The sequence below is a fragment of the Schistocerca americana genome, chromosome 8 (assembly GCF_021461395.2).
Source record: "Schistocerca americana isolate TAMUIC-IGC-003095 chromosome 8, iqSchAmer2.1, whole genome shotgun sequence".
Taxonomy (NCBI): domain Eukaryota; kingdom Metazoa; phylum Arthropoda; class Insecta; order Orthoptera; family Acrididae; genus Schistocerca; species Schistocerca americana.
Window position 1 is genome coordinate 100,253,586 of NC_060126.1, and position 23,490 is coordinate 100,277,075.

Below are 23,490 nucleotides of genomic sequence, written 5' to 3' on the forward strand. Positions count from 1 at the left end.
CTCTATTTATTACACTCTGCTTTATCTAACATGTATTATGCAGTAGTCACTGCTTCTTTAAAAATTTCTTCACAGTGGCTATATGTCATGAAGGATTCCTCCCACCATAAACTGTTTTACTAGGTATGTATCTATCCAGTGCATGGTCAGCTATTCTTCCTCTAGATGTTCCTGACCAGAGGTAATTGTTTTGAGTTTTTCTTTGAGATATGACATGGCTGCATCTTTATATAGCTAGCTGATAATGTAAATCTACCTACTCATTTTAGCTGAATTTTGTACTTTGGTATCATTGTTGCTACAACTTCCCCATGATCACTGATACCAGTTTCAATACAGACATCCTCAAAGATGCAAGGTCTTGTTGTGTGTTATAATATCCAGTTGATTTCCATGATGAATACATCTCTGAACTATTTGCTCTAAATAATTTTAAAAGACAGCATTTAGTATTATTTCCCAGAAAGTCTTATCACACACACCACCTACAAAACAATGATTATCCCAGTTGATATTGGGCATTTAAAGATTCCTCTAATAATGACAGTATGATTGGGGAGTTCAGGGTTTCTCTAAAGTTTTCAATTACTGGTGGTTTATAGAAAAATCCAATTATAAGTTTTTGCATACCATTGGAGTTATTAGTCTTTTAATCGCACCGAGTCTTGTCCAAAAAGAAGACAACATTGCAATAAGCCAATAACAAACAATTACTATGAAACTTCCTGGCAGATAAAAACTGTGTACCGGACTGAGACTCAAACTTGGGACCTTTGTCTTTTACAGGCAAGTGCTCTACCGACTAAGCTACCCGAGCACAACTCATGACCCTGCCTCACAAGTTTATTTCCACCAGTACTTTATCACTTACCTTCCAAACTTCACAAAGCTCTCATGTGAAACCTGAAAGACGAGCACTCGTGGAAGAAAGGATATTGTAGAGACATGGCCAGATCACCAAGAAGTTTGATATCAATGCATGCTCCACTGCAAAGGGAAAATCTCATTCTGGAAACATCCCCCAGGCTGCAGCTAAGCCACGTCTCCAAAACATCTTTTCTTCCAGGAGTGGTAGTCTTACAAGTTTTGCAGGAAAACATCTGTGAAATTTAAAAGATAGAAGATGAGGTCTGGCAGAAGTAAAGCTATGAGAACAGATCATGAGTCATGCTTGGGTAGCTCAGTTGATAGAGCACTGGCTGGCAAAAGGCAAAGGTCCTGAGTTTGAGTCTCAGTCCAGCACACATGAGAACAATTACTATATTTTCTTACAGAATAGTAACTGGTAATGGTCATATGATCACAAAGTTATTGTGGTTCTTTTACTTTGATTTAATAATTGTTAAGTCACAATACTTATTACTGATTGCATTGACAAAGCCATAATATTGTAATGGAGAATGCTACACTTTCTTTTATCTTGCTCTAATTATTCAGCACCATGCAGATCATTGCCGAGATATGAAACATCAATTCCAATCCTCAAATAATGCCTGAAGCTGTGGATAAATGTAGTTTCCAGAACTTATATTCAAAATACACTTTTATAAAAGCATATTACCTCCTATTACAGTCTCATCTTCTTTCCAGAAGTGAATAGGCAGAGCTGGGCGTATGTAGTACTCATCACGGTTTGCAGCCAGAATAAGGCGAAAACGGCCAGCTGTTGAAGAGGTCCGAGTGTGAAGGAATAAAATGCACATTATTCCTAGAAAAAGTCATAAAAAGTCATTTATTACATTGATGTATGCTGGAAATGAAGATTATTAATATTTTAAATAATTATACAGTTAAAACAAAAAATGAAGTGCCACACTATCAATGTTCTAATTCTGCTATTACTTTTCGTTCAGTGAGTTATTGTCATGAATCATCTCCACTTACCCAGCTTCAGTGGAGAACAATTCACCAGTTTTATCTATTTAAGAAGATCATTTAATTTTTGATATGGCTTCATTCTGATCCTCGTACTTCTAGGTCTTGGGTAATTTGTTTGATCAACACCTTCACTTCTGTTCTTACTCACAATGGACTCTTACAGTTGCTTTTCGTGTGATGACACATATCAGATTCATGTCATTTAATATGCCACGCGTGCCTCCCTATGTTATTTCCAATGATGAGCATTTCCAGGAAGTCAACCAGTCTAAACCAGGTACAGGCATAGAGAATTCAGGGTGTCCAATCTGGGGACTGATGAGTGTCTTAATTCATTTATAACTTTAATTTCTGGGTTTGCTACAATGGCTACTGTTCAATTCAAACAATGTGAATCACAAAAAATGGGGATGTTGGCTTGATTATCTGGATCAAAAGAACATTTCTCTAGAGCAGTCAACTTCTAATGATAAAAATGTAATAGGATACATCCCTATCAAAATATATTTATTGTGATTAAAAGAAAAGGTGGGTCTTTTGACAAGATGTTGCCTTTCTGTATTTAAAAAGCTCTAGAATGTGTAACTATGAAACAGTTACACAGATGCAAACAAATGGGGAGGTGCTCTGCTGTGATGGAATGACATAACTCTCTTATCTCAGGAGAAAGTGTAATCTGTTGCTAGTATCACATGCATATTGGTATGAAAGAATTGTTGAAAATGGTGCTACAATATGGTTAGCCAGAGCAATGTAGTAGTGCAAGTATATATGTATGTAAGCAAGTATATGTGTATGTATTCTGTGCAAGTTATCTCAGAAAAAGAACACATCTAAAAGCTTAGCAACATTTTATTATGTGCCTCAATAGGCACTCAACTACTTCCAATCTTTCCATGATTCATATTTCACCAATGACTTCCCATTACCACACCATATTTAAGTTAGTAGAGAGAAACAAGCAGATGTTTTTTAGCATAGGTCTATCTGCATTCTATATAGGCTGAGTAATGGCTTACTGGGTTATGGAGGGGAGTGTGGGGGTGAGAATTGTAGAGAGAGAGAGAGATGATGGCTTGTCTACAGTAAGCAGGTTAAGTGAATGTAGGTTGCAATGGTTTTGCAATGATGAAGAGACTTATACAGGATACATTAACGTGGAGGGCTGCATCAAACCAGTCCAAGGGCTGAAGACCATAGAAACAAAACAACAACACTATTTTGAACCCTATTCAAATATGTCAATGCTTTAATAAATTTCTCATAAATGCAGCAAAATCTAATGTAGATGTGATTACTTATTAAAGTAGAGTAAATTTCTTTGGTCAGAACCAGAATGACTCCCTTGTAACTTTCAGCAAAGTCTCAACCAAAGATGTAAAAGAGCTATTTTGTCCTCAAAAAACAAAAATGCCACAGAGTAGGATGAAACACCCATCAATGTGATTACATTTGTGTATGATAAAATAGCACACCCTCTATCTTAAATAACTATTCAGTCATTTGAGCATGCCGACTTCCCTCGTATACTTAAATATACACAGGTCAGACCACTACACAAAACAGTATCAAGGGAGAAAATGGAAAATTATCTTCCTGTCTCTGCCCTCCCAGTGCTATCCAATGTATTTGAAAATGTAGCTGTAGGCCAGATAACAAATTTTATCATGAAACATGATGTTACTCTCAAAAAATATATAGGTTTCGAAAAGAGAAAAGTACCATGAACACAATTAATGCATTCATTGAAAAAATTAGCTCATCACTGGACAAAAGCAATAAAGTTACAGATTATCTTCTGCAGCCTTACAAAGGCATTCGATTCAGTACTGCTTCAGTTACTGCATCAGACAAAATACTATGCAGTGGCTCAGGTCTTACCTGACAAACAGCAAGCAAAGGGTAATCATATTAGATATTATCAATCTCTGTCAGATATAATTCTACAGCAGTCCCGCAAGGCTCAATCTTAGGATCAAACTTGTTTCTCTTTTACACAAGTAATCAGCCAGTCACATTTGCTGATGATGTTTCAGTACTTATTGAGATAGAAAATGTGACAGAAATTCTGATGGTGTAATAAACACTCTGAACAACTGAGATACATAGCTTCAACAAAATGGTCATAAACTTAACATTTTAAAGACTCTGTTTACACAGTTTAAAACCAAACAATCAAAAATCAGACACATCAGTATCATGAATAAAAATCAAGTTATGGAATAAGTTCAGTCCATCAAATTCTTGGGACTAAACCTGAACAAAAATCTAAGCTTTCAAACACACATAGATTATTTAGCTACTAAATTAAATAATATTGTTCTTGCAATGGACATACTACTTGGTGTAACAGACATAAACAGCCAGAAAGTGATATACCACAGTCACTTTGAAACCTTAATTAGATACGGTTTAATATCTGGGGGAAATTCAACCCACATGTAACAAATCCTGCTATTTCAAAATATAATTGTTAGAAAAATGTATGTTGCCCCTCCAGAACCTCTTTTAACCCGTTATTCAAGAACCTAAAAATATTATCTATCCCTGCAGTGTACATATTTGAAATTATCCGCTTTTTACACAGTAACCTTGAGCTAACTGAAGAAAACAATTCAAACATATGTGAAACACTAGACACAAATAAAATTTCATTCTTCTAAAACATTGCTTAAAAGTCTACCAATGGGCACCCTAGTGCATGGGCATAGAAATCTACAATAAACTCAAGGGCTGAGATGTACTGCATATGGAAATTGGTTCATTTAGAAGAAAACTACGTGATTTCCCTGTTGAAAAATGCTACTACTCAGTTGAGGAATTTGTGAATGAGGATGTTGTGACTCGCCGATCATTCAAAGTGCCGCCGCGCAATTACACGCGTCCTCTACGTGCGGCGCTGTCTGCCAGCCAAGCTGCGCCACCTAAGCGGCCAGCCGAGCAGCGGCCGCTAGACTGGGACTCAATGCTCATTTGAATGCTAACGTGTACACATATCTTGCTTGTCAACTTACTCTGTGACTTATATGTGTTGTGTTGTTCTGAAACATATTTGTTAAACTTGACGTTATAACAGAGGAGATGATTCATTTGAACTTTGACCATTTGATATCATAGTGTTGTGTATGTATACAATAATATCTGGAAAATTTAGACACTAAGTACTGGTACATCATAAGAAAACCAGTTTAATAGTATTATTGTGTTCGTATTTGTATTTGTATAAACATGTGCTGGTAAAGATAATGTTAAAGAATTGTGTAATTATTTATATCATAAGGTAACAATTAACATGTCTCCTGCACAGCACGATCAGATGATCTGTAAAATGTATGTTATGAGATGAATGAAACATAAATGCAATGCAGACTGCAGAAAGACAAATATTTATTTATAGCATTTGTATATTTAGAAAAAGCTTTTAACAATACAATACATTCTTGAAATTCTGAAGTTATCTACAACTAGTACAAAAACCAGCTACAGATGTGACATGAAATGGAGGCAGTTGTTGGGAAGTGAGTGAGACAGGATTGTAGAGTGTAACCTTTATGTTATTCAGTGTATACATAGAGCAAGTAGCAAAGTACTGATTGTCTGTTTGTTATTTGGTTTTGTTTGATTAAATTATGCAATGAGCATATACTTGTAATATAGAACATGCCAATTTAATGTCTTAAAGTCTCTAGCATACATATGCAATATAAAATATTAAATTGGCAACTGATAACTACATTGACTACATTTTTCTCTTGATTTATACACTGGCTGTCACAAAAATGCAACATTTCAGTTTCTTACAAATAATTTATTTTAAACTTTTTATTTTAAATTCTACTCACTTTTACAACACTTATCTACTATTTGATGGTAAAATACTGTTTTATGGCCCCATCTAGGTGTCTGTGTTCTTTGAGTCTTCTTCGGATGGTTCCCTCCCTAACACTGACCCTCTTCAACTTGGTGGAGTTGATTTTGTGCTTCAGTGGCAGAGGGTGGAGTTGATTTTGTGCTTTAGTGGTGGAGTGACAGTTGCGGAGAACGTTAAATTGGAGTAAGTAGTCATCTCTAACCAATGTTGCCCTTATCAGGCCCATACCAGGGTTCCTGGCATAGCCTCCAGTTTCTCTGGATCTCCTTCAGTTCTAGATATTATGGAAGGTGTAGCTCTTGACATTTCTGTTCCATAAAGTATGCCAGGACCATCTTCCACCAAAGCAATAATTTCTACAGCATCTTCAGTGTTTTAACAGAACATCTACGCCAGAAAACTGATTACAATAGTCACAGAAAGTGCCTACAAACACATGTGATCAAAACAGGAACAATACAAGATATAACAATAAGTGCTACAAAAGTGGGAAATCATTATTGCCTTGCATCAAGTGATATGTTTTTCAGATTGCACAGGAAAGAATCATTAAGGCTAGTGCAATAAACAATTGATACTTCATTGGTTGCTCACAAACGAATTATTTATTATGTGTTGCTTTTTCATGCCAGTCAGTGTATTCAGGTCTTAAAGTTATTTACATACTCCATCACTCAGATGGCTACAGAACAGAAAGTAGAAAGATATGTCATTATGCATACAGTATATTCAGGTGATTACAGTACATACAGCTAATAATTATTTACATGTATATTCTTCTACACTATAAAGTTATTTTTCCAATAAATGGTACTTAATAAGTTTCTGAAATGTCTTTTCACACATACTCTCCAGTACACTTACAATAAGACACTTTATCAGGTTTACTCCTGAGTATCAAGGATTTTCTTAACAGATGGCGCCTTGTGTAGATCGGGAGTATGTTAGTTCCGTACAAAAGTCAAAAAATAACGAGGAAAAGTGTTCGATATGCAACAAATTCTGTGTGTATTATGACAGTACATGTATGCCATGTTATATTATCGCAAAAGTAGACGCCAAAAATACCTGGTAACAGGAAAATGTTATAATCAGGCATCTCATCCAGCAAGTACTTCGACTCATTCGTGGGAAATGGTGAACTCTGATACAACATGCCATTGCAAGAAACATGTTGTAAAAGGTATAATGTGCTTAAATTGTAAAACGGTTTTTCATTATTCGTGTGTTAATGTCAGTCCTAAAAGGAAACTATGGTTCTGCAATAGCTGTTTCAAAGGCGACTTAGGCCAAAAACCTAATATGAGAAACACAAAAGACGAAGTTATCAGTGCTCTACTGGAAGAGTTTTCAGTTATAAAACATCACGAACACGAACAGTATGAAAAAGAAGGAAAGAGGCTTAGCGTTTTACCTCAAGATACTGTAACTTTTGTTAATAACAGTTCTGTTGTTTATGTTTGTAGAAAGTGCGGGAAAAACACAAACAGTGGTGTAACCTGTTGCGAGTACGAAAGAAAACATCAGTCTAAAACTCCCGTCCATGTTCCAAAACTTTACATTTTAGGCGATAGCCACAGCCGCGGTATCGTCTCACGCATAAATAAAGCTTCAAATGTGAAATCGATAAGCTTTGTAAAGCCTGGGGGCGCCCCTCTCAGAAATAAGAAAACTAGTTTTTTCTGAAGAAATAAAAAAGCTGTCTTCGAAAGATTTTGTTGTCCTCTTTGGTGGATCTAATGACATTTATCAAAATGATACATCTAAAGCCTGTTGCGAATTAAACAAGTGTTTATCTGAACTAAGTCATACAAACGTTATCCTCGTAAATATACCACAAAGGTGCGACTTGATGTCCTGGTCGTGTGTAAACAAGGAAATTAGCGCCGCCAATGAACTTTTTTCCAGTATATGCAAACAATATAGAAATGTTTCTGTTGTTAATATTAATACCATTGGACGCAGATTCCACACTACTCACGGGCTGCACTTAAATGGCCTTGGAAAGCAACTTGTTACATTAAAGCTAATGGAAATTATTCAGAGACTGCAATACTTACCAACAACATCATCAGTGGTACCTGTATCATCATCACAGAAAGTATCTCTAGGAGTGACTCATGCAGAATCAGATACAGTAACAGAAAATGCAGCAGAAGTACCTAAAGAAGCAATACTAACAGAAGTAGAATCAACAGCAGCGTCAGAAGAACCACGTTCAGTAACAGCAGAAGTAACTCCTCCAGCATTAGAGCGAGCTCCTACAGCAGTAACACCATCTCCCTCACCAGCAGTAACAGCAGAAGCAACTCCTCCAGCAGTAGAACTAGTTCCTATAGCAGCAGCACCATCTCCCACACCAGCAGTAGTAGAACCAACTCCTTTACCAGTAATAGCAGAAGCAACTCCTTCACCAGCAGCAACTAAACCAACTTCACCAACAGCAGAAACAGTACAAGCTCCTCCTCCATCACCTTCAAGAGTAGCAGAAAAGAATAGACCAGTTGCAGTAAGTAAAGTATCATCTTTGTCTCATGATGAAGTGATACCAAATGATTTGGGGAAACATGTTCCTATAAAACTTGTGGACAGTAAAGTGAAACAAACTTCCAACCATGTTTCAAACAGACCCAAAAAATTACCTGAGAGAAATGAAGATTTTTTATGGTTTATCCCAAGGAAGTCCAACCGCCACCTAACATAGATTCCAGGGCTGAAAAAACAATTAAATGTTCTCCATTGCCCCATAATACTGTACTCCTCCCCTCCTGTGACAGTAACTCTATCTTATTTCTGCACTTAAATGTCAGGTCTCTGAAAAATAAAGCTGATGAGCTTGGTATACTATGAAAAAGTAACAAAAGAATGATTTTATGTATAAACGAACATTGGTTAAAGGAAGAGGATATAAAACTGTATGTACCATCAGGTTTCAGATTAGCTATATACTTCTGCAGACCCAGTGAATCCTATGGGGGTTCATCCATATATATTAGCAATGATCTAGACCTAAAGTTTTCTGTTCTTGAAGTTAGTGACCTATGCACTAAAGGTGTTTTTGAAGCAGCTGCTTTTATTATACCTACTATACAGCTCATAACTGTGTCTTTATATGACACTCCTGAAAGTAATGTAGAACAATTTATAGAACGTTTAGAAAAGCTTGTGATCAGTATACAAAAATATACTAAATACAAAATTTTAATCTTTGGGGATCTAAACATAGACATTAGGAAAATGACAGCCAGAAATGTTAATTTAGTAAACATGTTAAGATCCTATAATCTCTTTTGTGCTAATGAAAGTCCTACAAGGCACTCCTCCTGTCTTGACAATCTAATAACAAATGTATACAAATGTGATTTTGAGCTAGGCTTACTTAATGTCGATTACCTGTCAGACCATAGAGGTATATGGGTGAAACTAATTACTAAAAAACCAAAAGAAGACGAGGAACAAACTCAGTGTGTCAGACTATCTACAGATACAAATATTAGCAAGTATAGAGAAGAACTTAAGTCTATAGATTGGAATACTGTTTTACATTCCTCCAGAAATGTTGATGAAGCCTTCAGCACATTCCTCAAAATCATTTCTGAAATCTTCCACACATGCTGTCCACTGGTTAAAAAACAAAAAAGTTAGGAAACCTAGCCACTCAACTTTACAGAAGTGGTTTTCACCCCAATTACAAAAACTGAGACTATTGGTAATTACTTGTCACGATAAGGTCAAAAAGGGAGCAGTAGATAAAGAAACTTACAAAAACCTGAAAAGAAAATATAGATCTGAAATTAAAATAGCCAAGTGTAAGGCAAATGGTGATTTCATTAAAAAATCACACAATAAATGTAAGACTGCATGGAAAGTAATAAAAGCAGAGCTAGGTATGGATATAAACTACAAAGACAACACAAATGCTGCTAATGTCACTGCTGATGATTTCAGTCACTTTTTTGTCAACTCTGCCAATCTTAGCCTTCCAACCCATAGCAACCAGAATTCCAATTCAACACATACACCTATTTCTCACCCCATATCTGGCAGAAATTTTCAACAAAACATTACAAACATAGTGTCAGCTTGTAAATGGGGAGAAGTACAAGTAACTGATATAATTAAAGCAACCTCTAAATTAGGATACTCTAGATCTGAAGATGTGTATGGCCTGTCAAACTATGTAATTAAAAAAGTTGTAGATCTCATAACATACCCTCTTTGCATACTGATAAACTGGATGCTCTCGAGTGGACACTTTCCAGAATGTCTCAAAAAAACAGTTGTCATACCATTATACAAAAAGGGTGACAAGTCCTGTATCAATAATTATAGACCAATTTCACTTGTGCCTATTCTCTCAAAAATAATAGAACATTGCATAATGCAGCAAATATGCAGCATACACCTATCAGACAATATTATATTAAATGATTCTCAGTATGGATTCAGGTCAAACTTATCAACAGTCAAAGCAGTTGAAAACCTTATCTCTTTTGTACTAAGCGCATTTGAGTCAGAATTATCTGCTGAAGCCATTCTAATTGACTTGAGTAAGGCTTTTGACTCAGTTAACCACAAATTATTATTAGATAAACTGTGTTGCTATGGAATCAAACACTTGGAACTCTCACTAATTGAATCATACCTCAGCAATAGAAAACAAATAGTAAAGCATAATGACCAACAGTCACAGACTTTAAGTATAAAACGAGGTGTTCCTCAGGGCTCAGTGCTTGGCCCTCTACTGTTTATATTGTTTGTAAATGACTTTCCGAACAACTTACCCTGTAAATCTATCCTCTATGCTGATGACACAACATTAGCTAATTCTGGAAAGGATATAAACATATTGAAGGAGGAAAGTGAAGAGTGTCTCAAAATATCTAATATCTGGTTTAAAGCTAATGACTTATCTATGAACCATGAAAAGACTGTCAAGATAATCTTCAGTTTATCAAACAGTAACATGGAGTTATCATCTGTTAAACTACTAGGAATACACATAGACTCAAAATTAACTTGGGACACACATACAGATTATGTATGTCGAAAGCTATCACGAGTTATCTACCTACTAGCCAAACTACACACGTGTTACACAAGATTTATTGCTTCAGTCATACTATGCCTTCTTTCATTGCCATCTACAATATGGCATTCTTTTATGGGGTAACTCTCCAGGAGCCAAAAAAATTTTCACTTGGCAGAAGAAAGCAATTAGACGTTTGTACGGAATCACTGACAACAAGACCTCATGTAGACCTTATTTTAGAGACTTAAAAATTCTCACAGTCCCATCTCTTTACATATATTGTTGCCTATTAAACATAAAAGAAAACTTAAACCACTACACTATAAGGAAATCAGTTCATCAACACAATACTCGACAAACAAATATGATTGATATACCCACAACCAGGCTTAAGAAAACCCAATCTAGCTATGAATACATAGGCATAAAATTATTCAACACTTTACCCATACAGGCTCAATTGGTTTCAATGGATATTTTCAAAACTAAAACCAAAGTGTGGATGAGGAAAAATACTTTCTACAGTGTAGAAGAATTTCAGAATAGTTGTAAAGATGATCTAATTTATTGATAAACTAAGGCTTACTGTTATGTATAGTTATGGATGTAGAGGCAGCTAGCTGTAAGCTAATAGGGTACAACACTATCTTTTTTTTCCATGTAATATTTTTGCTATATGAAACATAATGTACAAATAGCTATAATACTTCTGACAACATCGATTGCATGTTAATGCTGATAAATTATGGCTTACTGTTATGTATGGATCTAGGTGTAGAGGCTGTTGTAAGCTAATAGTTTACAACATTGCTATATTTTTACTATGTAATATTTTGGTATGTAAAACATAATGTACAAATAGCTGTAACTCTTCTGACGACATCGATTGCATGTAGGTACTGAAAGATGGATAAAATAAATAAATAAATAAAGCTCTGTGTGGTATGCTTCTCAGCCGGCCTTTATTTCTTTTGTCATAAGAATGAACATTTGCATTTTTTCTAGTGCAGTATTGTCTTTGATTAATGAAATTATTGTTCTGTATATGTGCATGGATGGAAATGTCAGTATTTTTAGACTGTGGAAAGCAGTTTTGTATACATCTGTTTGTTTTTTATTCAGCATGGTCATAATTATTTTTGTATTAGTGTTTCTCCAGACAGTAATTCCATATTGTAAGTATGGGCCAAAAAGATCGTATAAGTTGTTTGTTATAATAATGTGCAAGCTGTTTTATAATAAATATTACAGTGCTTAATTTACAATAAACATTATCTACCTGTTGTCCACATTGGACCTTACTGTCAAATGTAGTCCCCAGAAAATTACAGAGGTAACTTCTTTCAGTCTTGTTTCACCTATGAATATATCTATGTGATCTCTCTTTTCTCTATTTGTGAACACGATGAACACTATTTATTTATTTCTCATATGGTTTTTAAGCACAATATTAAATTTAATATAAACAATAGCATATGTAATTGACAAACAGATGTCTCAATTTTTACTACAGTCAACTGTGTCATTCTTTACTGTCAGGATAGACCCTGATGGGACATTCTGCAAGTATGTGATGAATGGTTTACCTAGCTGCTCCACAAACAGGTGTTGGAGATGGATCCTTACCCTGCCTTGAAGAGAATCCATACTTTTGCTATGATTGATGCATATTCTGTTAAACATTGTCCTTGTTCTATATGACAGGTCAAAGGCTGAGGGTTTCTTTCTTATATAAGGCAAGATTTGGCAATGTGAAAAGCAAACCTCTGTCCAGTCAGACTGTTAAGTCGAACTGAGATATTTTTGTGAATGGTTTTCTTGACTGAAGCCAGTTTCTTTCTAGGACAACCACATCTTGATGGCTAGGGAGTTGTGGGTTGCCTTGTATGTATTTCAACTCATGAAGCTGCTTTTCATTGAAGTCCATGGGGCAGAATGTGGCTCAATGTGGACAACTATTCAGTGGGGGTTGATTTTAGTGCACTACTGATAATTCTCGTTGTGTTGTTAAGCTCTCCATTGAGAGTTTGTGTGAGTGCATTATTGAACCATACAGGAGTACCGTATCCACAGAAGAGTAGACCAGTCCAAGTGCTGAAGCGCAGAGAGATTCAGCAGCTGAGCTCCAGGTTGTTCTGCATAGCTTATATAGAATGTTTTTCCTAGTTCATATCTTCACATAGCATTTTCTAGATGCTTCTTATAGGGCAGTGTCCATTCCAGTGTAACCCCTAGCTATTTTGGGTGCTGATTATGGTGCAGTAATCTGTCACTAAAATAGATATGGCGCTTCCTGGCTATTTGCTGCTTTGTTGCACAAATGTAGCAAGTCATCTCTGTCTTTGTAGGGTTTGATTTCAATCTCAATTTCCAAAAGTATGTTCCCATTATTACAAGACCAGATGTTAAGATGGCTTTTGTTTCTTCAAAATTTTGATGTCCCCCTGTCATCACCTAGTCATCAGCATAACCAAATCCATGAACGTGTTCATTTTAGATTTTTAATTAAGTCATCCCGTATGATACTGTGTTATTTATTGAAATAAATGTGTTTCTTTCCAATGTTTCCAGATTTTTTTCTACATTTGCTAATGTCATCTCATCAGCATACACAATTTTCTATCCTTTCACTTATCTCAGTATTATTTATAAAGAGGCTGAACAAAAGTAGATCAGGTTTTAATCCTTGAGATACATCATACTTAATATCTCTGATTTTGGATCCTGTAGTCACACACTTCTTTCTGTTACCAATGTGTGGTTTTATCCATTGTGCTGTGTGATGATGTTTACCATAGCTTTAAAATTTTTAAGTTGGCACTGTATGGCTGATTGCGTCAACAACTTTTGACAAATCCAGAAACATAGTAGTCAGTGAGTTTCTTTTGCCTTCTATATCTATAACAGATTCTGTTAGGGTTGAGATTTTTCTTTTTGGAAACCATGTTACGTCAGTATCGGAATAGTGTGTTTCTCTAGGAATGTAATGAACATACAGTGCATAAGAATCTCTAGTATTTTTGAGAAACCAGATATTAATATGCTGGTCTGTAGTTATTTGGATCATCTTTATCACTTTCTTGTATATTGGCACTACTTTGAATATTTTTAATTTTTCTGGAAATAATTATTCTCTGAATTTGTTAATTCAGAGAAGAATATAGTTCAATTATTTCTTCACTTACATACTTCATTAAATAATTTGATATTTCATCATCTCCCCTCTCCATGTAACACCACTTTATCATAGTACTGGCCACATGAGTGGAGAGATGTGTGTATTCACATGAAACTGAGAGCTATGGTGACGTGAACATAGCTATTGGCCAGGTCTCTCAAGCCACAGGTCTCATCAGATGAACCTTACAAAACATGTCCCACAATGTCCCATTTCTTCCCACATACTTTCCAGAGTCCTTATCTCCACCATCTTAGGTGCCTTGCCCAGATGTCCAATGTGATCTGTGCCAAGTAGTGCGTGGCACATAGCAAAATGTGTTGTGAATGAAGCCGCAGGGATACCAGACGATCTCTCTGAGTAACTAGTCTTATACCGGTATAGGGCTCCACTGGTGTTGGCCTGATGTACCTCCAGTTCTTGTGGGACCAAAACAGAGAATAGAGAAACAAATTTAAAAACTAAAGGACTTGGTGCCTCAAATACTAAAACATTGGATGCTGAAGCAATGGAAGCCGTTTCTACTGTTTCCCTGTCCACGAAGTGCAGAATGTCATTGACAAGTTGGGCCAGATCAAGATCACAGCCTTGTCAAGCGCACAGAGGAGGAAACTTCTAGGAGAACAGAGAGAAAGGAAGGCAAAAAATTCCTTTCAAAAAATTAATGGAGGTAATTAAAAAGTCTTCAATCTAAGATTGCAATAAAATACTGTCTTAGAGTGAAGGGGGTAAACAAACCCCTCCCATTTTCAAGTCATGGAATAAGAGAATGAGTCTGTTACTTCCACTTCCCATGAAAAACAGACCCAGAAAAAGCCGAAGCAGGAAATAGGGAAGCAGACCCATAGTACCACACTCTCAACTTTTAGGATAATTCAGCAATGATGTCCATTTGTTAACATCACCCTGCAGCAGGAGGAGCTAGTTTGAAAAGATTAGGGAAGACAGAAGGCAAGACCCCAAACTCAGGAGGGACTACATGAACAAAGGTGAACCAAGCTTTGTCTGTGAGGGGAATAAGAGCAGCTGACTGACTGAAGGAGATAGATATCTGTGGGAGAAGGCAAACCTGCTGATCAAGACAGCCAAGGAACTTCTCAGGGCTATGAAGATATCGATATTTCTACCTAAACTGCTTAAGCATGTACCTCCAAAGACCCTTTCTGAGAAAATACGAGTGCAGGGACCAGAAAGTTTCCACAAATGACTGGAGGATAATTAACTGGAAGGTTGCATCTGACACCTAAACACTTGTGGGAGAAGATGTTGTGAAATCCCTGAAGGCAATGCAAGTTCAGGGCTTAAAGCAGAATTTAGGGTCCTTGCAGGTTACTGTCAAGGAGCTTAAGCTCATCAGAATTGACAATGGAGCAAGCTGCCAGCTAGAAGAGCTGCAGAGAAACCTGCAACACACTAAGATGGCAACTGACACATTGGGCCACCTTCTGAGAAGACAGGAGATAGATGTAACCCTGATCCAAGAATACAGTTTATATATATTCCATGACCCATGGACCTTGCCGTTGGTGGGGAGGCTTGCTTGCCTCGATGATACAGATAGCCGTACCATAGGTGCAACCACAACGGAGGGGTATCTGTTGAGAGGGATGTGTGGTTCCTGAAGAGGGGCAGCAGCCTTTTCAGTAGTTGCAGGGGCAACAGTCTGGATGACTGACTGATCTGGCCTTGTAACACTAACCAAAACAGCCTTGCTGTTGTGGTACTGCAAACGGCTGAAAGCAAGGGGAAACTACAGCCATAATTTTTCCCGAGGGCATGCAGCTTTACTGTATGATTAAATGATGATGGTGTCCTCTTGGGTAAAATATTCCAGAAGTAAAATAGTCCCCCATTTGGATCTCCGGGCGGGGACTACTCAAGAGGACGTCGTTATCAAGAGAAAGAAAACTGGCGTTCTACGGATCGGAGTGGGGAATGACAGATCCCTTAATCGGGCAGGTAGGTTAGAAAATTTAAAAAGGGAAATTGATAGGTTAAAGTTAGATATAGTGGGAATTAGTGTAGTTCGGTGGCACGATGAACAAGACTTTTGGTCAGGTGAATACAGGGTTATAAATACAAAATCAAATAGGGGTAATGCAGGAGTAGGTTTAATAATGAATAAAAAAAATAGGAGTGCGGGTAAGCTACTACAAACAGCATAGTGAATGCATTATTGTGGCCAAGATAGACACGAAGCCCACGCCTACTACAGTAGTACAAGTTTATATGCCAACTAGCTCTGAAGATGATGAAGGAATTGATGAAATGTATGATGAGATAAAAGAAATTATTCAGGTAGTGAAGGGAGATGAAAATTTAATAGTCATGGGTGACTGGAATTCGACAGTAGGAAAAGGAAGAGAAGGAAACGTAGTAGGTGAATATGGATTGGGGGTAAGAAATGATAGAGGAAGCCACCTGGTAGAATTTTGCACAGAGCATAACTTAATCATAGCTAACACTTGGTTCAAGAACCATGAAAGAAGGCTGTATACATGGAAGAACCCTGGAGATACTAAAAGGTTTCAGATAGATTATATAATGGTAAGACAGAGATTTAGGAAGCAGATTTTAAATTGTAAGACATTTCCAGGGGCAGATGTGAACTCTGACCACAATCTATTGGTTATGAACTGTAGATTAGAACTGAAGAAACTGCAAAAAGGTAGGAATTTAAGGAGATAGGACCTGGATAAACTGAAAGAACCAGAGGTTGTACAGAGTTTCAGGGAGAGCATAAGGGAACAATTGACAGGAATGGAGGAAAAAATACAATAGAAGAAGAATGGGTAGCTTTGAGGAATGAAATAGTGAAGGCAGCAGAGGATCAAGTAGGTAAAAAGATGAGGGCTAGTAGAAATCCTTGGGGAACAGAAGAGATACTGAATTTAATTGATGAAAGGAGAAAATACAAAAATGCAGTGAGTGAAGCAGGCAAAAAGGAATACAAACGTCTCAAAAATGAGATCGACAGGAAGTGCAAAATGGCCAAGCAGGGATGGCTAGAGGACAAATGTAAGGATGTAGAGGCTTATCTCATGAGGGGTAAGATAGATACTGCCTACAGGAAAATTAAATAGACCTTTGGAGAAAAAAGAACCACTTGCATGAATATCAAGAGCTCAGATGGAAACCCAGTTCTAAGCAAAGAAGGTGAAGCAGAAAGGTGGAAGGAGTACATAGAGGGTCTATACAGGGGCGATGTTCTTGAGGACAATATTATGGAAATGGAAGAGGATGTACATGAAGATGAAATAGGAGATATGATACTGCATGAAGAGTTTGACAGAGCACTGAAAGACCTAAGTCGAAACAAGGCTCCAGGAGTAGATAACATTCCATTAGAACTACTGACAGCCTTGGGAGAACCAGGCCTAACAAAACTCTACCATCTGGTGAGTAAGATGTACAAGACAGGCGAAATTCCCTCAGACTTCAAGAAGAATATAGTAATTCCAATCCCCAAGAAAGCAGGTGTTGACAGAAGTGAAAATTACCGAACTATCAGTTTCATAAGTCACAGCTGCAAAATACTAACATGAATTCTTTACAGACGAATGGAAAAACTGGTAGAAGCTGACCTCGGTGAAGATCAGTTTGGATTCCATAGAAATGTTGGAACACGTGAGGCAATACTGACCCTACGACTTATCATAGAAGAAAGATTAAGGAAAGGCAAACCTACGTTTCTAGCATTTGTAGACCCAGAAAAAGCTTTTGACAATGTTGACTGGAATACTGTCTTTCAAATTTTGAAGGTGGCAGGGGTAAAATACAGGGAGCGAAAGGCTATTTACAATTTTTACAGAAACCAGATGGCAGTTATAAGAGTCGAGGGACATGAAAGGGAAGCAGTGGTTGGGAAGGGAGTAAGACGGGGTTGTAGCCTCTCCCCAATGCTATTCAATCTGAATATTGAGCAAGCAGTAAAGGAAACAAAAGAAACGTTTGGAGTAGGTATTAAAATCCATGGAGAAGAAATAAAAACTTTGAGGTTTGCTGATGACATTGTAATTCTGTCAGAGACAGCAAAGGACTTGGAAGAGCAGTTGAACGGAATGGACAGTGTCTTGAAAGGAGGATATAAGATGAACATCAACAAAAGCAAAACGAGGATAATGGAATGTAGTCAAATTAAATTGGGTGATGCTGAGGGAATTAGATAGGGAAATGAGACACTTAAAGTAGTAAAGGAGTTTTGCTATTTGGGGAGAAAAATAACTGATGATGGTTGAAGTAGAGAGGATATAAAATATAGACTGGCAATGGTAAGGAAAGCATGTCTGAAGAAGAGAAATTTGTTAACATCGAGTATTGATTTAAGTGTCAGGAAGTTGTTTCTGAAAGTATTTGTATGGAGTGTAGCCATGTATGGAAGTGAAACATGGACAATAAGTAGTTCAGACAAGAAGAGAATAGAAGCTTTCGAAATGTGGTGCTACAGAAGAATGCTGAAGATTAGATGGGTAGATCGCATAACTAATGAGGAGGTATTGAATAGAATTGGGGAGAAGAGGAGTTCATGCCACAAGTTGACTAGAAGAAGGGATCGGTTGGTAGGACATGTTCTGAGGCGTCAAGGGATCACCAATTTGGTACTGGAGGGCAGCATGGAGGGTAAAAATCGTAGAGGGAGACCAAGAGATGAATACACCAAGCAGATTCAGAAAGATGTAGGCTGCAGTAGGTACTGGGAGATGAAGGAGCTTGCACAGGATAGAGTAGCATGGAGAGCTGCATCAAACCAGTCTCAGGACTGAAGACCACAACAACAACAACAACAACAACATAAAGGAAACATGTCAGACCTCAGAGGAACTGGAGGTAAGCTCATTTATACTAAAAAAAAAAAACACAGAACTTGCACTTATGTTAAGAATTAAATTTTATAAACCGCTAATATCACTATGTTCCAGTGACTTAATGCCCATCAGGACAGAAAAGCATGAGGAAGGGAAGGGAGCTTGAGAGGAAAGAGGAATTGTGCATGCCTCAGCTTACCTTCCTTTGGAGAACAGTACTACTCCTTCCCAGGAAGTGAGGGGACTGGTAGACAACTGCTCACAGCTGAATGAACAACTTCTGGTTAGTTGCAATGTCAGTGGCCACAACTTGGTGTGGGGAAGCAGTGACATCAAGTGTAGAAGTGAGTACCAACTTGAATACCTATTGGAGAGCAATCCCAAGATCTTGAATAATGCTAAGGAACTTACTTTCAATAACAGAAAAAGGGAAGAAGTAATTATATAACTTTTGGACCCACGTTAATGGATAGTTATGTAACATAATGGCATGTGGCGATGGACCTGTCCTTACCTGATTTCATGTATATTAAGTTTGAGGTTGAAATTGTTGCTAAGCAGACTGTGCCCCAAAAGGAATCCTAGTAGCATAGACTGGGACTCATATAGGAAAGTCCTAATCTTGTGCTTATCTGAAGGTAAAGCTCCAAAGAATCCAGTAGAGTCAGAGGAAATAGCAGATGAAATTATGTCTGCCATCATGACCATGTACCTGTTCAGTCACCAAGAAGTGCACAAACAGGAATGCACCCTAGTGGAATAATAATCTTGAATTGCAAATGAAGCAGACAAGAAGACTGTTCAATTCTGCAATAAGGAAAGGACAATTAGCAAACTATTGGGAGACCCCTGCCAAATACAATCTCTCTCTATTAAGCAAGCAAAGCAATCATCCTGGAAGGTATTCTGTGAGGAGGAAGAAGGTACAGCTGTCAGAACCAGACCTCACAAAATCCTCCCAAGAATACCAACAAATCCAATGAGTGCACTAAGGAAGAAGAATGGTGAGCTTATAAGGACAGTATGTGAGACACTGGATGTTCTACTCAAGATTCACTTCCTTCTGTGCATTTTGGAAGATGCCACAGATGAAGCTTCAGTCCATGGAAGGAGCTGTTTATAGATAACCAATAGGAGAACTGGGACTCTGCCAGAGAATATGTTGACTTCAAGAAAATCCAGTAGTCAATGGTAATGTTTCAGCCACTCAAGTCACCAGGCCCAGATGGAGCTATTCTGTCTCTACAAGCAGGAGAGGGATTAATCAGACTTCTATACAGACTGGTTAGAGTCATTCTAACAGCAGAAATCATTCCTAATACTTGGATGACAATGAAGCTTGTTTTCATTCCAGAGCCAAGGAGACTCAATTGTATCAAGGTTAAGGATATGAGAACTATCAGTCTACCCTCCTTTTGTGTAAATACATAAGAAAAACTAGTTACTGTGCATGCTAATCATGACAGGTTAATTGAGATTCCTCTACATTAAAACTAACATGCATATCAACCAGGTGAATCATGTGAAACAGCATTCACCAACTTTTTGGGAATGTAGAGAAAGATCTACAGTTCCAGTAAATTGCTCTCTGCATCTTTCTGGATACTAAGGGGGCCTTTAAGAATATGACTTTTGAACCCACAGCCATAGCTGCAGAAAAGCATGGCATTAAGACCAGTATATGATAGTGGATTGAGACAATGCTGAGCAGGAAGAAGCCATCATGATGGATGTGAAAATAGTGGGTGTCCACAAGGTCGAGTTTTGTCTCCACTACTGCGCCTAGTGGTGAATGAACTCATTAAAGAGTTAAATGCTAGGCATTACTTTTGACAAGGATAAACAAATGATTTAGTCACAGTAATACTTGGAAAATTTGCGAGCATTGTTAGAACAAGGCACTCTGAACCTTAGGCAAAACTTGTGTAGGGAAAAGGGTCTAGGGGCTAGTCCCAGGAAAGGTGTTGTAGTACCATTTACAAGGAAGCATGACCAGAACATGTACTGGAATCTTAAGCTCTTTGATGAAATTCTGCTGGTAGAGAGGGTAATGAAGTGCCTAGGGGTAACTCTGGATGCAAAACTGATATGGTTCTTTCATGTCAAAAATATGAATTCCAAGGCAAAAAGGTGCTCTCATGTCCACTAGAAGAGCCTATGGTAAAAACTGGGGTCTAAGACCCAGGAGAATGTACTGGATAAAACAGCTTTGTAAGAAGAGCTATGATAATTTATGGGACCACATGGTGAAATAATGTACAACTGTAATGTAAATATTATCACAGAAAGCTAACATTTTAGGAATAAGTGGTGTCTCAAAGAAGTGTTTATAGTCATACCTCAAAGACAGAAGCAGAAAGTAGTGTTGTGTATTTTTATTTTATTTTACATGTCTAGTTCTGTAGGACCAAGCTGAGGAGTAAATCTCCAAGGTCACGAAACATGTCAGTACATTAAATTATGACATAAAAGTAATAACAGATAAAATAAAATGTTTATGAACCCAAAAAAAGACAAGCCATAAATTTATATAAACACAATCAGCAATATAACACAGGAATCAGCTTAATTTTTCAAGGAACTCCTCGACGGAATTGAAGGAATGACCCATGAAGAAACTCTTCAGTTTTGATTTGAAAGCACGTGGATTACTGCTAAGATCTTTGAATTCTTGTGGTAGCTTATTGAAAATGGATGCAGCTCTATACTGCACATCTTTCTGCACAAGAGGCAAGGAAGTGCGATCCAAATGCAGATTGGATTTCTGCCTAGTATTAACTGAAAGCTGCTAATTCTTGGGAATAAGCTGATATTTTTAATAAGAAATGACAGTAAACAATGTATATATCGAGAGGCCAATGTCAGAATACGCTGTGCAGGTGATTTTTATAGTGGTCTGGCTTCATCAGAATGGAAAAGTATCAAGTGTGTAGTGCCACAAGTATCCATTCTTGGTCATTTACTGTTCCTAATATTTATAAATGACCTACCATAATGTAAAAAGCTGCAGTGCAATTTTATCATTTTTGCAAATGACACCAACATTTTGATTGTTTTTCGCACACATGAAGCATTTTCAAGGAACTGATAACAATATTCTCATTGATTTATTATAATGGCTTAGTGTCAATAGACTCTTGTTAAACTTTTATAAAACTAACTACATTCATTTCGCTGCAACTGCCAAAACTGAAGAAGGGATAATTGTTAAGTGTGTGACAATGACAAAAGAAAGAGTTGAAACATTTAAGTTCCAGACTGACTGCAGAGGAAACTGATCTCATCACATAATAAATCTTCACAAGACACTCACCTCATTGATTTTTGCCGTAAGTATAATCTCCGAGAGTGGAAAATTAAACACTATGAAAGCTGCGTACTACAGATACTTCCATTCTCTAATGACATACTGAATTGTATTTCGGGGAAATGAATAATTAGCAAAGAAAATATTCTTGGCCCACTAAAAATTCTTACTACTATTTTTCAATATATATTTTCACTTCTGTGTTTCATCAGTAAAAATACTTAGGTGTATAAAAGAAATAATGACTATTATGAATACAATAAAATGAGGAAGCATGATCTGTAAAATTCTGACAGTGGTGCAAAAGAGTGAGCAGTACACTTGCACAAGAATTTTTAAGGCTCTACCTCCAGATATTACATGTAAGTTTTATAAAAAGTGCACATTTAGGGAGCTTCTGAGGCAATTTCTTCTGGAAAGGTCATTTTACAGTTTGGATGAGTTCCTTAGTCACAATGAAGCAAATCTTCTAGAACTATAAAATATATGTATGGTTTAAGATAATGTAAGATTGAATAACTACGCAGATACTCATTGTTTATTTTTAACTTTCTAAGTAAAACTTATGTATGGTGCAAATGTGACCTCATATTAATGTTGTATTTTTGTAATCTTTCTCCATACGTACTGATTTGTTAAAGATCACACAAATTGCAATTCTTTTGAGATACACTCTATATCCCTGTGAGATTATCACAGGCAGACTGAAGGACTAAGAAACAAATAAATAAAATAAACAACGGAAGGTGGCTGTGAAGAACCTCAGGAGGAGCCGAGATTGGTTAACAGGTGGAAATAGCAGCACACCCATTACAGAAATGGAGACATACCCTCATTACATTTGTGTGTGACAATGGAGACAGTGGCAAGGCCATATAGGTTAAAAACTAGAAATCTTTAGGATATGCAGAATCTCACACTAATATAATGACTGTGGTAGATATAGAAACAGTTGGAGAAATGCTGGTTGACTATCCAACAGCTTCCATTTGCTGCAACAAACTTTTCGGGTCTAGTGCAGCAGGGGATACAACCTGTCGACTTTGGACAATGACGTCACAAGTCGCCAGAGAGCAGTTTACCATTTTCGCTTTTGCTGCTATGTTTCAGTTTCGTTTTTTTTACTGATTGCTTAATAAAGTGGATCTGTTTATTCTATCTCATGAGATTTTTTTTTAAAAAAGCCAAAAAAACACTTATCAGCCACTGAAGGGAGCTACAACACTAAGAAGAATCGCTTCTCGATTGGCGACTTGTGACGTCATTGTCCAAAGCCGACGGGTTGTATCCCCTGCTACACTAGTCCCAACTTTTCAGCGTAACTATTGGAAGCAGGGATCAGTGGAAGAATGAACCATAAGGAAAAAACAATTGGTTTACTGATAGGCTGAAAACAGGTGAAGCTGCTGGGGCTGGGAG

General features: G+C 37.2%; 1 protein-coding gene across 1 annotated transcript in view; it reads right to left on the bottom strand.

Moving 5' to 3' along the window:
• LOC124545040 (transport and Golgi organization 2 homolog) overlaps positions 1–23,490 on the bottom strand; it is a 64,019-nt gene that overhangs the window by 36,302 nt on the left and 4,227 nt on the right. Inside the window, exon 2 of the mRNA XM_047123825.1 lies at positions 1,562–1,708. Coding sequence (XP_046979781.1) covers positions 1,562–1,703 — 142 coding nt within the window. The 5' untranslated portion in view covers positions 1,704–1,708. The remainder of the gene's footprint in view (positions 1–1,561; positions 1,709–23,490) is intronic.